The sequence below is a fragment of the Cylas formicarius genome, unplaced genomic scaffold, assembly GCF_029955315.1.
Source record: "Cylas formicarius isolate icCylForm1 unplaced genomic scaffold, icCylForm1.1 PGA_scaffold_12__32_contigs__length_19106922, whole genome shotgun sequence".
Taxonomy (NCBI): Eukaryota; Metazoa; Arthropoda; class Insecta; order Coleoptera; family Brentidae; genus Cylas; species Cylas formicarius.
In genome coordinates, this window is record NW_026844225.1 from 3,145,104 (window position 1) to 3,160,011 (window position 14,908).

The 14,908-nt window shown below is 34.5% G+C and overlaps 1 protein-coding gene and 1 long non-coding RNA gene across 2 annotated transcripts; one reads left to right on the top strand and one right to left on the bottom strand.

Annotated features, from left to right (window-relative positions):
• Positions 1-11,023: 11,023 nt before the first annotated feature.
• On the bottom strand, positions 11,024-12,265 carry LOC132695565 (uncharacterized). Its single transcript, XM_060659877.1, has 2 exons — positions 12,142-12,265; positions 11,024-11,424 (listed from the first exon to the last, which is right to left on the bottom strand). Exons 1-2 carry the CDS (start codon positions 12,185-12,187, stop codon positions 11,072-11,074), a joined length of 399 nt encoding a protein of 132 aa, XP_060515860.1. The 5' UTR covers positions 12,188-12,265; the 3' UTR covers positions 11,024-11,071.
• Positions 11,417-13,238, top strand: LOC132695566 (uncharacterized). Its single transcript, XR_009617856.1, has 3 exons — positions 11,417-12,743; positions 12,804-12,867; positions 12,925-13,238. It is a non-coding gene; the product is annotated as an uncharacterized LOC132695566 (long non-coding RNA).
• The last annotated feature ends 1,670 nt before the right edge of the window (positions 13,239-14,908 follow it).

A 14,908-nucleotide genomic window follows, 5' to 3' on the forward strand; every position in this document is an offset into this window, starting at 1 on the left:
AGTTCTTCGTAAGGGGTCATGTAAAAGAAGTAAAGGTCACCATTAAGGTGTACACCTGTGTGACAGGGACCCCGGGGGTACCTAATTAAGGTGTCGCTAATTACACCTGTGTCGAGGTGTGACGTCATAGTACCTTTTTGGCACCTCCCCTAGGGGAAAAAGTGGTGTCACTGATTAAAAAAAAAAACGATGTCGTAGTGCCCGTCGCTAGTGCCTTTTTGGCAATTCCACCGTCCGCAAGGGGTTAGTGCCTTTTTGGCAAACTCACCCCCGATAAAAAAAGGGCTTCGTAGAAAAAAATAAATTTCGTTGTGCCTTTTCTTCACTACGGGGTGGGGGTGCGAGGTGAGAAATTTTTGAGAGCCGAAAAAAGCAACGGATGTCTCGGGCGGAATTCGAACCTCGAACCTTCGGATAAACGCCGCCGACGCGCTGTTCCCCTAGCCTAACTGGGCCGACACGTTATCGCGTCGTTTATGCGCGCTGCCTAGCCGACAACGATGACTATAAAAGGTCGTCGAGATCAATATAATTAAATAAATGTGCACCGATAAAATTTATGATTTATTGAAAACATTTACATTGATAAGTTTGAATAGAAAACAAAATAATGTCTAAAAAGGTTGTCGAGGTCAATACAATTAAATAAATGTGCACCGATAAAATTGATGATTTATTGAAAACATTTACATTGTTAAGTTTGAATAGAAAAACAAAATAATCTCTAAAAAGGTTGTCGAAGTCAATACAATTAAATAAATGTGCACCGATAAAATTTATGATTTATTGAAAACATTTACAAAGTATTGACATCCGATATAAATTTGCTAAACACCACAACGTATTTCTTCTATAACGGAGGTAGGGTATGTTCTAAATCCTTGTTTTTTTGGCCGCTGGTGGTGACGACGATGACGGTGATGGAATAACTTCGTCGCAATATAAACTTTTATTGTTCGAACGACTTGTTGATTCCGAACAATATTTTATATTATATTTTGGATGATTTTTAATGGATTCTTCACAAAAGCAAAAAGATTTGCTACAGCTATTACAGTACTTGGTACCGTGATAGTAGACTTTGGAGTTTTCCGAAACATCTTGTTTCACTTTTTTCTCGGTTGTTACGTAACGATCACTATTCATGGCTGCTTCGTACTTGACTAAACACTTTAACGCAAATTTTCAGTGACTCGGCGTTAGAATGCTGCGAGAAAAAAATTATATTATATTATGACTACAGAAAACACATAGGTTCTTCATTTCAATGATAACCATGTCATTGTTGAAAATTGTTAAGCTATGAAAATTTGGTTTGGAAATATAACTCTTTGCACCGTATCGTCCCGACCAACTTGTTACCAGTTTAACGTCTTTATATTTCCGAACGTTTTCCATAGTCTTGCCGAAAACGGCATTATTCTTCATTAATTTTAAAAAATTTTTTTCGAATTCGTTTTTGCTTTGCTGCCTCAAGTGTGTGTTTAGGTCAATGTAGGTTTTCAACCACGGAGATTGGTTAAATTGTAATATTTCATGAATTTTTGTGACGCGTAAACCTAACTGAAGAGCCTGTTTGAGATTTTTATAATGTATTACGTAGTTTTTTTATCAAACAATGTTGTCAATAATTTCGGCTGTTTTGTTTGACCCGTTGGTGGAATCAGACGTTCCGGACATAGAGGTAGATCTTTGTGTATATCGTGAAGTATTGTAGGATATTCTATATCTACTTCAAGAAGATACCCAACGTCAGAATCGTCCGACGTGTTTATTACAGAATAAAACTCCTTATTATCGATCCATTGGAACCCACCCTTCAGTAGTGGTAGTCTCATTGCCGTTCCCTATAGGTTATTTACATCGAAATACATTAAATATGATGAAGGAATGTCTGGATTTTAATCGTTTTCCATGTATTTATTTTAGCCTTCCCGTATCGATTACTGCATTGTTAAATTCCACCGCGTATTCCTTTTTCGATCATCATTAATTGATCGATGCCCGTAATTAATTTGAACATTTGAAATAAGAAGACATGCATCGTATGCCAGACCCGGTGCCGTGTAATACTTCAAAGATTTCAAGCCATACGTTTTTTGACATACATTTCTGAAATTTTCGAAAACGTCCGTCAATAATAGTATGTCTGTTTTCAAATACAATTCCATATATTCGCGTAAATTTTGAATTTTGAATGTTGCCCAAATATTTTTGGCATGCTCGTAATCTTTTATCGTAATACCGGATTTTCTAAGCTTAGTATAGAAATTTTCAATCGGGGGCAATTCGACGTCGTTCTATTTTTCCCAATCATCTAGATATTCATACGGAACGACTCCCTTTTTCTGTAACAACTGAAATTCTTCGAGATTTTCGCAAAAGCTTCTAGTAATGTTTTTTTCGCTAGTATCTAAATAAGAACTTAACTTATCCAAACTACTAGCCATAAATCTGAACGAATCCAAAAATCGAAATTTAACGCTCATGTTTTCGATATATTTTGAAAACGATATATATTTTTCTTTGTTACGAGGTAGTAATATTACCGAACCGGGAATTTCAGTTGCCAAGTTTTTAATAAAAAAGTGTAGATCGTATCCTAAGTTATGAAATACCACGGGTATCATATGATCGTCCTTGTAATTAAGATTGCAAGAAGAATGAGCAACTCCTCGATATTTTCCCGTGAAATGACAATGATCTTTTACTCTTAAATCATTTTCGGTAAATGGTTTTGAACAAATGTGACATGTGGTTGATGTATAAAATGATTCTTTTTCATGTTCAGTTAAAGGTGTCATTGAAACAGCATTGTTAAATATAGGATTTAATTGTAGGGCCAGTTCTTGTAATTGTCGACAAAACCAGCTCATACAATCTTTACCCGTATACAAGTTAAATTTGGAAAGATTATTATCGTAACTGCACAACAGATAATAAGAAATACTACAAGGAATATGTTTTTGATATTTTTTAATGTTTCCCGTCGCAGCGGAATCTTCGTATTTTTGTAAAATACACTCGATATCCGCGTAAATAACAAACGGTACTTTTTCTTTATTTTTAAAATGCGAAAATGTTACGTGTTTCTCTTGTTCAGTCGGGAGCGTAATTTTGGTTTTATTTAATTTTCTGCAACTAAATATGTGTTTATTTAAAGTTTGTTGTGAATAAAAATGATTTAAGCACCGATAGCAATAAAATCTGCTATGAGTCGAATCTCCGCTTTGTTTCGATAATAACCGTGATAAACTTCTAATTAATGCGAAATGAAAAACTGTCTCAAAATTGTTAATGTGATTAGAGAGATTATTGTTGTCGTCGTCGTCGTAATCATTGGTTATATCGGTGGGAAGCATCAATAAATTAACCGTTCTTAAATAAGAGAATTGACTTAAACACGCCGGTACAATTTCCCGCTTTTCTAATGAGAAAACGTTTATGGAAATATTATTCATTTCTTCAAACTTTTTTATGTCTTTTAATTTGATTGGAAATTCAATGCCATCGTATTTTAAAACTTCACTGAAATGAGGATATGAATAGGTAATACGCGGATTTTGATTTGTACGACAAGGATGTAGCGCGGCAACGATAGACCAAAGAAAACAATATTCATCGTTATTTTGAATATTAAGAACAGCTTTTTTATTAATAATAAATTTTGGCATCGATACATAAGTTGAAAGACCGATATTTATCGGTGTATAATTATTAATGTTAACTTTTAATTGTAGAATCCGGTGAAGAGCCCAACCAGAATCCCTCTCTTGAAAATCCTCTAATTTTGTTAATATATTATTTTTAATATAATTACTATAAAATTCTTTCAAATCGGTATTATGATCGATGACGCGATTTTTGGTGGAAAAATGTTTTACATCGGTTTCGCCCGTTTGTGGTTTTACAAAATCTGCAAGAAATATTACGTTAACTTTAATTAGGGACTCCCGAAGGGCTTTTTTTATTTGACAAGAGAATGATCTAAACGCCTTGCTAAAAAATATTATAGGATCTTTAATATCTAAATTAACTATTGCTCCCGTTTTAATACGATTTTTAAAGCAAGACTCGTTATCAACCCAAATTAATTTTGCATTATTTTTTTTTAACTGTTTTATGATGTTTGAATTGTTCTTTGAAATTTTTTAAAAGACTTAAATTTGATTCTATTTTTGCCACCGCTTTTCTGTCTGTCGACGATGACGATACACTTTTTAAATATTTTTTCAAAATTAAATTGTTTCTGTTCAGAAATTTTATCCACTTGCAATATTCATGTTTTGTTTTAATTAACCCACCAACTTCTTTAATTTTCATCAGCGTTTTTTCACTCAACTCACTGATTTCAGACATTTTTACTTATACGCAGCAGACTTTTTTGTCTATTCTAATAGACGCGTATGTGATAAATAATATCACTTTGTAGAATTTTACCGCTTTTATCGGATAGCGGGGTTAGGGTCAAAACTATTATGTTTTGCGCAATTGATAAATATAACGTAATCGCTTTTAATATTATGAATGCACTGTGTTATTATCGTGCTGACGAAGTGGGAATTTTAGGATAGATAACAATTTAAAAAAATAAATGCATATAAATATATCGAACTCTACGACAAGGAATCATTGTACACAACGACTATGGACACTCCGTCAACATTAATTTTTGAGTCAACGGATCCCGCCAGACTTTCCAACAAGATGCTGGCGGTATTTTTAAAAAATTTATTCAGGTAAGTCTGTCACCTTCATTGTTTTGTTTTCCATAATTTACTAAAAATCTATCAAATTATCATAGGTATGGGAGGAAAGAAGTGAAGATTGTGAACAAGAGAGTTCACTTGTATTTGAAATATTCACCGAAGAATGAAACGGTTCAGGGAAAATTAAAAAATCTTCCCGTCCGATACCTGAGAGTGGCGGCCGATGACGAGGAAGAATTACAATTGTTATTGAAGGGGATGCGTGAATTCTCGGACGTCAATTTTTATGCGGCTGCCATAGAGGAGGACGAACCCGTACCGGCTAAAAAATTCAAGCCGGCTTCGGAAGAAGAGAAAATAAAAATTCTGGAAAACAGAATTTTAAAATCAGCCACCACTACGACGATGACGACGACTACCACCACTCCCAGTACCAGCAAAGTTGAAGATTTTTGCTTCGTTTTAGACGACGACGCGGAAGAGTTTGAAAGTCAAAAATTTAGTGTAGTTAGTAAATAAAAATATTAAAAAATATTCGAGTTATAACTTGTTTAATTTTTCCATCACATGATAAAAATAATATTAATTGTTCTTATGGTTAAAGTTAATAAAACAACAAGTTTACTACGTTGTCTTCATAATCTGAATCAATTTCATCTATAATTGATTGTTTCATTTCACTCGGTGAATCGTAATTACTAATAGGAGTCGAATTAAATGATAACTGTCTAGGCCATATTTTTCGTTTCTTTTGAATTACTGATAGCGGTAAAGTTTGTTCTTCTGCTGTGGCGGCGGCGGGCTCCTCCACTTTTACGGGAGGATGATACTTTGGAGTAGTTTGTGTTACATCACTTACTAGAGTCGTCTTCGTCGTCGTGGTTGCTGGCGTTGTTGTTCTTGTTGAATTTTGCAAAGAAGACTCGATATTTTTCAATCGTTTTGTAATAGGCTTAAACATTGTCTCTTGCATCATTTCACCACGTTTTAATTCTTCAAGTTTTTTTCTTATATCCTTACGTTTAGAAATTAATCGTTTTTAGTTAGTTAGTAAATAAAAATAATAAAAAAATATTCGAGTTATAACTTGTTTAATTTTTCCATCACATGATAAAAATCATTTTAATTGTTCTTATGGTTAAAGTTAATAAAACAACAAGTTCATTTTTTAAGATAATTTTTATTAATATACCAATTTCTCAGCAATAGTACATTTTCTTTGGCACAATTAGAGAAATTAGAAAAGTGATTATTACAATGAAAATTATACTGGTTATTTTCTTTTAAACTTTTAAAATTTGGACATCCAATGTCATGTAAATCGACAATATCAATATCATTGTAATAAAGCAGTGATTTTAAATAGTTTACCTTACAACTGCCTTTAACATAGATATAGTTATTTTGTACAATGTTTCTAATAAAACTAACTATACTTTCTTGAGGTAGACAGGTCTCATCTTCTTTTTCATCCCAGGATAGTCCGTGGACACGATTCGTGGTCTTCAAAAGATGGTTTCTAATTTCACCTGTGAACCAGTTATACGGACAAGGTGTTTTTACCATTCTATGAAATACTTCTCCACTGGACACGTTTATAATTGCGATTTCTCTAACGATATAATCGCTCTGTTTATACTGAAATCCTTGAACGTCGAGGATAAACATTTTTTAAATGTTCTACGAGCACTACTAATTTGCAACTGAATCTTCCTCACACCTACGCAACATTATTTATATCTGTCCAACTATTGTGTTTGTTATCAAACCCCAACCACTTTACAAACACTTTATCGCGTTTCCTTTTGAGAATTTTTTCAACTAGATAAACGTCTGGAAACTTCACTTTTTGCAATTGTTCGTTGTAAAATCCACCGAGAATATTTTGATTATTTTCATCTTTTAATAAATACGTAGTGGGATTGGTTAGTTGAACTTTATCTACCGTAAAAATTTCCGTTGACCAATTTGGTTGGTATTTTTTATCGAAAACACCTCGCCTTCGATATTCGTACGCGATCGCCAATCTTAAATTTGGTATTAAGATTTGTCATTTTTATTCGATTAAACACCGTTTCCATTAGCTTTTTTTCGTGCTTTTTTATAACATCGGCCGGTTTCATTTTAATTACGCTGTGATGTGTATTATTGTAGTTTCTAACAATTTCCGATAATATGTCGATCCATTTATAGTTTCCTCGTAGACTAAACTCTTTCCACATTATATTTTTTATGGTACGGTTCACTCTTTCCACTATAGCGGCCTTTTTCTCGCTAAATACATTATAATGATTGATATGATATTTTTTCATTAAATTTTGAAAGTCTTTGTTAAAAAATTCAGCTCCAGCGTCAGTTTGTAAATTTTTTGGTTTTTTGGTGGACTTTAAATTTGTTTCCATAGCTCTCGTCACTTCCGCTCCCGACTTATTTTTTACAGGTAGCGCCCAAACAAATTTAGAAAAACAATTTATTACAATTAGTATGTATTTGTATCCACGATTCTGTTTTGCGTACGGAATCATTTCGATAAGGTCAGCTTGAAACAGATCATATAAAGATTTAATTATAGTTTTTCTACGTTTAAAGTTTATACGAGCAGGTTTATGAAGTTCCTCGACAACTTGTCGCTTGGCATCCGTAATAAATTTCGACTGCTTCATTCTATAATATCGGCTTCGCGCAATTCTTCAATTAGCGAATTTATCTCATTTAAGTGACCCGTATGACCTGCAGACTGTGACGATACGAGTAGACGCAATCGATCGACTAATTCATTTGGATCGTCCCAATAAATGTAATCTTTTTTATTGGGTGTCACTTCCATTGTTGTCATTAAACCCTTTCCCCCAGTTGTTGTTGTTGGTGCAATAATATTTTTATATTTTTTGAGCTTACTTCCGTCAATTTGAGCATTGGGTTTATAATGTCTTTTGTGAGCGTTCGTTTTGTATACAATTTGTTTATAATTTTCCCTGTCTTGTTCGTTAAATAAACTATTGTTAGGATACTTTTTAAATAACAATTCGTATAAACCTTGAGTACCTCTGTACCGTTTACCATGAACATAAATATCTGATCCTTGAATATCTACTTGTGAGTTACCAATAAAAAATTTTTCAGTACTTTTATCCATTCTAACGCCATACTTGTGATCAAACTCTCTATTTTCGGTATCTTCGTACATTTCTCGAATATATTTCCGTGGTAATGGATCGTATTGATCCAAATATTCAATAAAAGACACTGGTCCGATATCTTCAAATCGACTAGTAGATTCCTTGTCTACGTTTACTACGTTGTCTTCATAATCTGAATCAATTTCATCTATAATTGATTGTTTCATTTCACTCGGTGAATCGTAATTACTAATAGGAGTCGAATTAAATGATAACTGTCTAGGCAATATTTTTCGTTTCTTTTGAATTACTGATAGTGGTAAAGTTTGTTCTTCTGCTGTGGCGGCGGCTGCTGCTGCTGCGGCGGCGGCGGCGGCGGGCTCCTCCACTTTTACGGGAGGATGATACTTTGGAGTAGTTTGTGTTACATCACTTACTAGAGTCGTCTTCGTCGTCGTGGTTGCTGGCGTTGTTGTTCTTGTTGAATTTTGCAAAGAAGACTCGATATTTTTCAATCGTTTTGTAATAGGCTTAAACATTGTCTCTTGCATCATTTCACCACGTTTTAATTCTTCAAGTTTTTTTCTTATATCCTTACGTTTAGAAATTAATAGTTTTTTCAAAACTTTATCATTTTGTTGACTGATCATAGCGCTCGATATCACCGTCTATAGCAAGTTACGTTCTGAATGTAGAACCACTAGTGAATAACCTTTATAGGAACAGCTCTCTCTGATCAGGCGTAAACAACTTTTGATCGGGGACCTAAACAGCTCCTGAACAGGTCTAAAACAGCTCTTGATCAGGTCTAAACAGCTTCTGAACAGGTCTGAACAGCTCCTGAACAGGTCGAAACAGCTTCCGCCGCCGCCGCCGCCGCGATAGGACGATTAGAAATGTATGAAGCAATCAAATGTTTTCCTATATCGACCTCCTTGGTTAATATCGCAGTCTTTAAATACAGTTAGGAAACTAAACGCTTCGTTCCAGCATAAAGCACACATTTCTTTAAAACGTTCAAAAGTCATATCGGTACCGATATGATCGTTGTATATGTGTTTCAAATTTAAATCGTCTTGTTTGAAAATTACGAGACAATTAGCATTGTCTCTTATAAGGTGTTTAGGTATTTTAGCATACGTTTGACATAATTAAAACGAATCAATTTTATTATGTCGTCCCATACTAAAGTATTCGCGTATGACATCTTGATTGTCGCACGCTACACCGTCGAAAATGAAAATACTGTTCGGTTTAGCCTCCGACGGATGCATAATGTTTTCACCGGCGTTAAATGTAAAATATCGAATACCTTTTATTGATTTCAGTAGTTGATCCAGGTAAATATATTTTGGTTGGTTCAAAGATCGCGAATAAATGTATACGTTTTCAAATTTTACACCGTTCTCCTGTTCGATTAAATTAATCATCACGTTAGTTTTTCCGCAATTCGAAGGACCCACGATCTTATTGTTGCGGGAAACAATTTACCATGCCTCTTGTAAGATTTTTCGTGAAACGTATTATTTTCGATATGTAATGTAGTACTTTGTTTAATAAGTTTCATAATGTGATTGTTTTCTAAAACACCGTACTATTCATAATAATATAAAATAGATGACTTACAAACTTTTTATATTAGTTTGTACTAACAAAACGAACACAGACGATCGTCAGCATGAAGTGTTGCGCATCAGGTAACGGTTTATTAAATACGGTAATCAACAAATTGCCTTTTGAAATGCATATTCCGGGGTGTAATTGGTGCGGCCCCGGTACAAAAGTTGAAAAACATCTCGCTAAAAACCATTCCGGCATAAACGGTTTGGACGATGCATGCAAACAACACGATATCTCCTATTCAACGGAAACGGATTTAAACAAACGTAACGAGGCAGATAAAGCATTAGCTTCCAAGGCTTTAGCTAGATTTATAGCTAAAAATTCCGGGTTGACGGAGAAAATTGCCGCTTTAGGAGTAATGGCAGCAATGAAAATAAAATTAAAACTCGGTATGGGCATTCAAAATACACATATGAAGATAAGAAGATTTTGATATCGCAGACGATTATCCATTAGATAGAATTCGACGTAAAGGCACTCTAAATGATGATGAAGATAATGAAATTTCAAAAAAGAAACCTCTTATCGAATTAGTTCATAATCGGAAAAGAAAAGCTGCCACGATTGATAGAAATGAAATAAAAATGACAAAAAGATTAAACGAAGAAGATAATGAGAAAAACATAGAAATGGATGATTCTATCGAAAATACCGAATATTGATAACAGAAAATGAAAATTAAGTCTCGACAATGACGACGACGACGACAATTGCGTATACATACCACCTAAAAAACAACAAAATATAAATAGTGAATAAACATGGAAAACACTTTCAGTACTAATTAGAAGTTGTAATTGGTACAATGGTCAGCAGAAAAAACACTAATACAAGAAAACGTAAAACAAGTGCGATACAACGACGACGACGACGACGGCGACGAGAGAAAAAAATTGCCTTTTCAAATGCTACTAAACAAATTAAAAAAACACGTTATTATACAAAAACCTAGTACTTTTGGTGATGCAATTCGTGTCGCATTAAAGGCGGCTCAGAGTTTAAAAAATAAAATGAAACCTAATCGTATCGTACCGATACCAAAAACGGGTGGTGTTTTACCGCTCATTGCGATATTTGCTAGACTTTCGGCGCTCGGTGCTCTTTCCGGTGGAGCTGCGGGTATCGCGAAAGCTGTAAACGATGCGAAATCGGCAACGAAACAATTGCAAGAATCGCAACGTCACAACAAAACCATGGAAGCGATCGCAATGGGTAAAGGCATATACTTAAAACCGTATAAAACAGGAATGGGACTTTTTCTTAAGCCGTATAACCGTTAACAAATAAGTAGTAACTTAGTACCGGCGTCGAGTAGATATATAGTGCCGATATAAGCAGCAAAAACCGCACATAACCTCAATTTCCTAACCCCCCCGCAGCGGGGGCCACCCGCGCATGGCGTCCTAGTGTCCCCCTGGCTACCAGAGTGCGCTCCGCCCCCCACCCAGCTTGTGTAGCGCCCTGTTTTGGCCCGGTTCCGCCCGTCGCTGCTAGATGTCGCGCGCTCCGACCGTCGTAGGCCCCCCCGGTAGAGGGCGGTGACGGTGCGGCGCGGGGACGCGGTGGATCGGGAGGATAATTAAATAAACTTGAATTTTAATATATTTTATTTTATTTTATTTATACAATTGGTCTGGCGAGGAGTTTCTTCTTCTTTTTGTGTCGATTCCGTCGAACATCCCATTGTTCCTGTTCCTTGAGTTGTTCTTCTTCCCGTTCCCGGAGGAAATCTAAATACGAAATGCACTCCTCGCCGTCCCACTCCGTCGACCACTCACCCGGGTACTCCTGCTGCTCCTTTGTTTCTTTTGATCCACCGGGTTGCTCCTGCTCCTGCTGATGTTCGCTTGTCGTTGTATGTCGTACCGGGAATTCTAACCCCCGGTACTCTTTGTGTGATTTGAATATGTGACGCCCTAAGCGATGCGCCAACATAATATGCGACTTGTCATACGGACAAACTGCGATTTTTTCTAGAACAAAACAAAGTATGATATGTAGCGTTTCCTATAAAACACACATTTTTTAAACAAAACTTCCAAAAAGGGGGGTATCAAATAATTTTAAAAATTGTTTTTTAAGTTATACGCGCATACCAAAATTCACGTTTCAATTCACTGTCATTTAAATGATATTAAAAAAGTGTATTATTGTCAAAAGGGCAAACTGCAATTTTTTATTACAAAAAATAAACAAAAATATGTATATATTTCGCGTTTTCCCCGTAAAACGCACATTTTTGAAAACAAAACTTTCAGTAAGTGGAGTCATCAAATAATTTTAAAAATTGTTTATTTTTTAAAAGCCAAAATTCCCTTTTCTATTCACTGTCATTTAAAAGATATTAAAAACACTCAATTTAATTCGATTATTATTGTCAAAAGGGCAAACTGCAATTTTTTAGTACAAAAAATAAACAAAAATATGTATATATTTCGCGTTTTCCCCATAAAACGCACGTTTTTGAAACAAAACTTTCAGTAAGTGGGGTCATCAAATAAATTTAAAAATTGTTTATTTTTTAAAAGATATTAAAAACATTCAATTTAATTCAGTTATTATGCAACGTAAAAAAGATGAGTATCATATTTTAAAAACAGGTAGAAACTAACCAAAAAAGTGATAACCCAAACTGAAACCCACAAAAAAAGACACGCACTGTATAAAGGTAATTAAAATATAAAACTTACCAGTTGTAGGGTCGTAGGGAAATGGACATCGCACTTCTGTATTCATTGCACTGAATATAGTCTATAATACACATGCAACGTATTTATACATATGCACTCCCTTCCATGGTTGAATTTAAACTCGAAAGGTCTTCTAACCACAAGCACCAACGCCGAATAGACGCGATGTTGTCGCCAGACAACCGTGCAGGTAGGAGTCTCAGGGTCAACATGCTTTCACACGGGAACGACTTGAGACGCAACCGCTTCGGACGTTGGACGAACGTATGTTGCCGCAAAAGATCAAGGCCAACTTGCTTTCATTTTTTACAATCTCCGTATGGGATGTGGAATTTCAAAACGCGCCGGGTCTAAATGTCAAGTTGTTTTGCTTGTTGAGAATAATAATTAATTGCCCGTTTATATTTGCTCCGTGGGATTAACGTAATGGGAAAAATTTGTTGCAACGCATGTGGAGGCGTCTTTGTTTGTTAACTTTTAGAAAGTATTCTCGCACCGTATAAATACATCTCATTTTTCTCTGTTTTGTCAGTAGTTGTTTTTGGTATTATTCGTGCAACGTGGAAGCTAACTTAGTGGTTTGGTGTTCGTACAAAAAAGCAGTAAGTACCTTTTTTATTGTTTTATTTTAATTCTTTAACATTTGTTATTATTTTATAAAGGTCTTAAAGATCATCTTAGTACTCTCAACCCGTAACCGCAAATAGAATAGCAGCAATCTTAAGCGTAAGTTTTTTTTTATTTTTTTAATTTTGAGATAAAATAATTAATAATAATTTATAGATGGACTTAAGTCAACTGAATCAAACCTGTCTTGCAGAAGGTGATTTTGAGCAGCCGATTGTCAAACTGCATGAAATGCCGATAGGCGTTCCGTTTAAAATTACAAGAGCCAAAATTGTTAATACAAAATTTGGCAATTCCGTGTTGCTGCAATTAGAAAATTCCGTAGTATTTCTTCCTACTCGCGTGACAGAAGCTTTCCGTCCGAGACTAGAACACTTTGCGTCGGGGCAGTACAAACTCGTCTACGAGGGATCCAAAGATATTGGAAAGCCCAACTCTTTAAAGAAATTCAAAATTAATCAACATATTATACAGGGTAAGTCTTATTTACTGTTATATATTTAATAAACAACGATGCGCGTAAAGCAGATCATGCATAGAGCGCAAATCTTAATTTTAACCTTACAGAAATTAAAAAAGCATATTTCCGACAAGTTCACTCTTAGAGATAGATAATGATGTGTGGCTTAGGAGACTAAATAAAAATATTGAATCTTGCAACCAAATCGTTTCTAACGAAAAGGATTTATCTATTGGGTTAAAAAGAAAGTTACAAACTACAATTCAACATCTGAAAGCTATTAGAAAAATTATTCTTAATTATCAACATAAGCATTTTGGATTGGGATTACAAAGTAGTAGCCGCGAGACAAACACAAATGAAATGGTTGTATGAGAATCGGTAGCGTCGTGCTTCCAGGGAAGAGTTCAGACCGGTGTCATAATTAATTTACTTCATAAAGATTTAATTCAATTTTTAAACGATTGTCATCCAATTTTTCAACAAAAAATTAGTCAAATTTTAAAGAAATTTTTATTGCTAAAAGTAAATACCACATTTTGCGGTGAATTTATTAAGGCAAAAAATGATGTCCAAGGCGAAGTTGATGTTAAATATCTGAGTACCGGAAATGCTGTAGTTGATTTAGGAACAGAATTGAATGATTGGTTTGTTGAAAATGTGCAAGATAAAATTTTAAATCAAATGTCAGAGTTTCAGGAACGTGATTCCGGGTGGGCTTTAAATAATATTATTTATTTAGAGATTAACATTAATAAATTTGAAATGGGTAACGGATCATCCTTCGTTGAGTTGCCTAAAGAAATTGCAAATAAAAGGGCTTGTATTAATATTAGAAATGACGATCAAGCGTGTTTTTATTGGTCAGTTGTATGCGGACTCTTTCCAGCACGTTTTCGTCAGTATTTACCCTCCTCATATCCATACTACAAAAGTGTTTTGAAAACTGAAAATTTACAAACACCTATGGAAATGAATAAAATAAGCAAATTTGAAAAAGACAATGATATTTCCATCAATGTTTATATCTTAGAGTTCAATAAAAATGAAAAAACTAGTTTTTATTCCGTGCTACCCGCACGATTAACTAAAGAAACACGCGAAAAACATTCAAATTTGTTGTTAATAGAAAATAAATATTATCCAAAAGTTAATGATTTTGATCCTGATCCGCAAGATAATGATCATGAAGAAATAAAATATCACTATTGTTACATTAAAAATTTGTCTCGATTAGTTTCCTCACAGCTCAGTAAATATAATCACAAGAAATACATTTGCGATAGGTGTTTGAATTATTTCAATAACGAAACTCGTCTACATGACCACGAAACAATGTATTCCAGTTTCAATGAGTATAAAGTGTCGTTTCCCAAGTATGATTATGTTGAATTTCGAAACCATATATATAAACAAAGGACTCCGTTTGTAATTTACGCCGATTTTGAGAGTCAATTGAGAAAATTAAATTTGAAAATTTCAGATAAAACCTCGAAATACCAAAAGCACGAAGCTTACAGTGCTGCATATTACTTTAAACGTTCTTATGATGATTCAATATAATTTTTCAAAAGTTATCGTGGTCTAGATTGTATTGATTGGTTCGTGGAGGAAATATCTAATTTATCAAAATTTGTTCGTTCAAAATTTAAGGATATTATACCAATGGATAGTGAAATT

Bases quoted from the DNA above. Each gene is read 5' to 3' on its own strand.
- LOC132695565 (XM_060659877.1), bottom strand. From the start codon at position 12,187: ATGAATACAGAAGTGCGATGTCCATTTCCCTACGACCCTACAACTG. The intron at 11,425-12,141 runs GTAAGTTTTATA...GTTTTGTTCTAG, and splicing joins TCCCTACGACCCTACAACTG to AAAAAATCGCAGTTTGTCCG.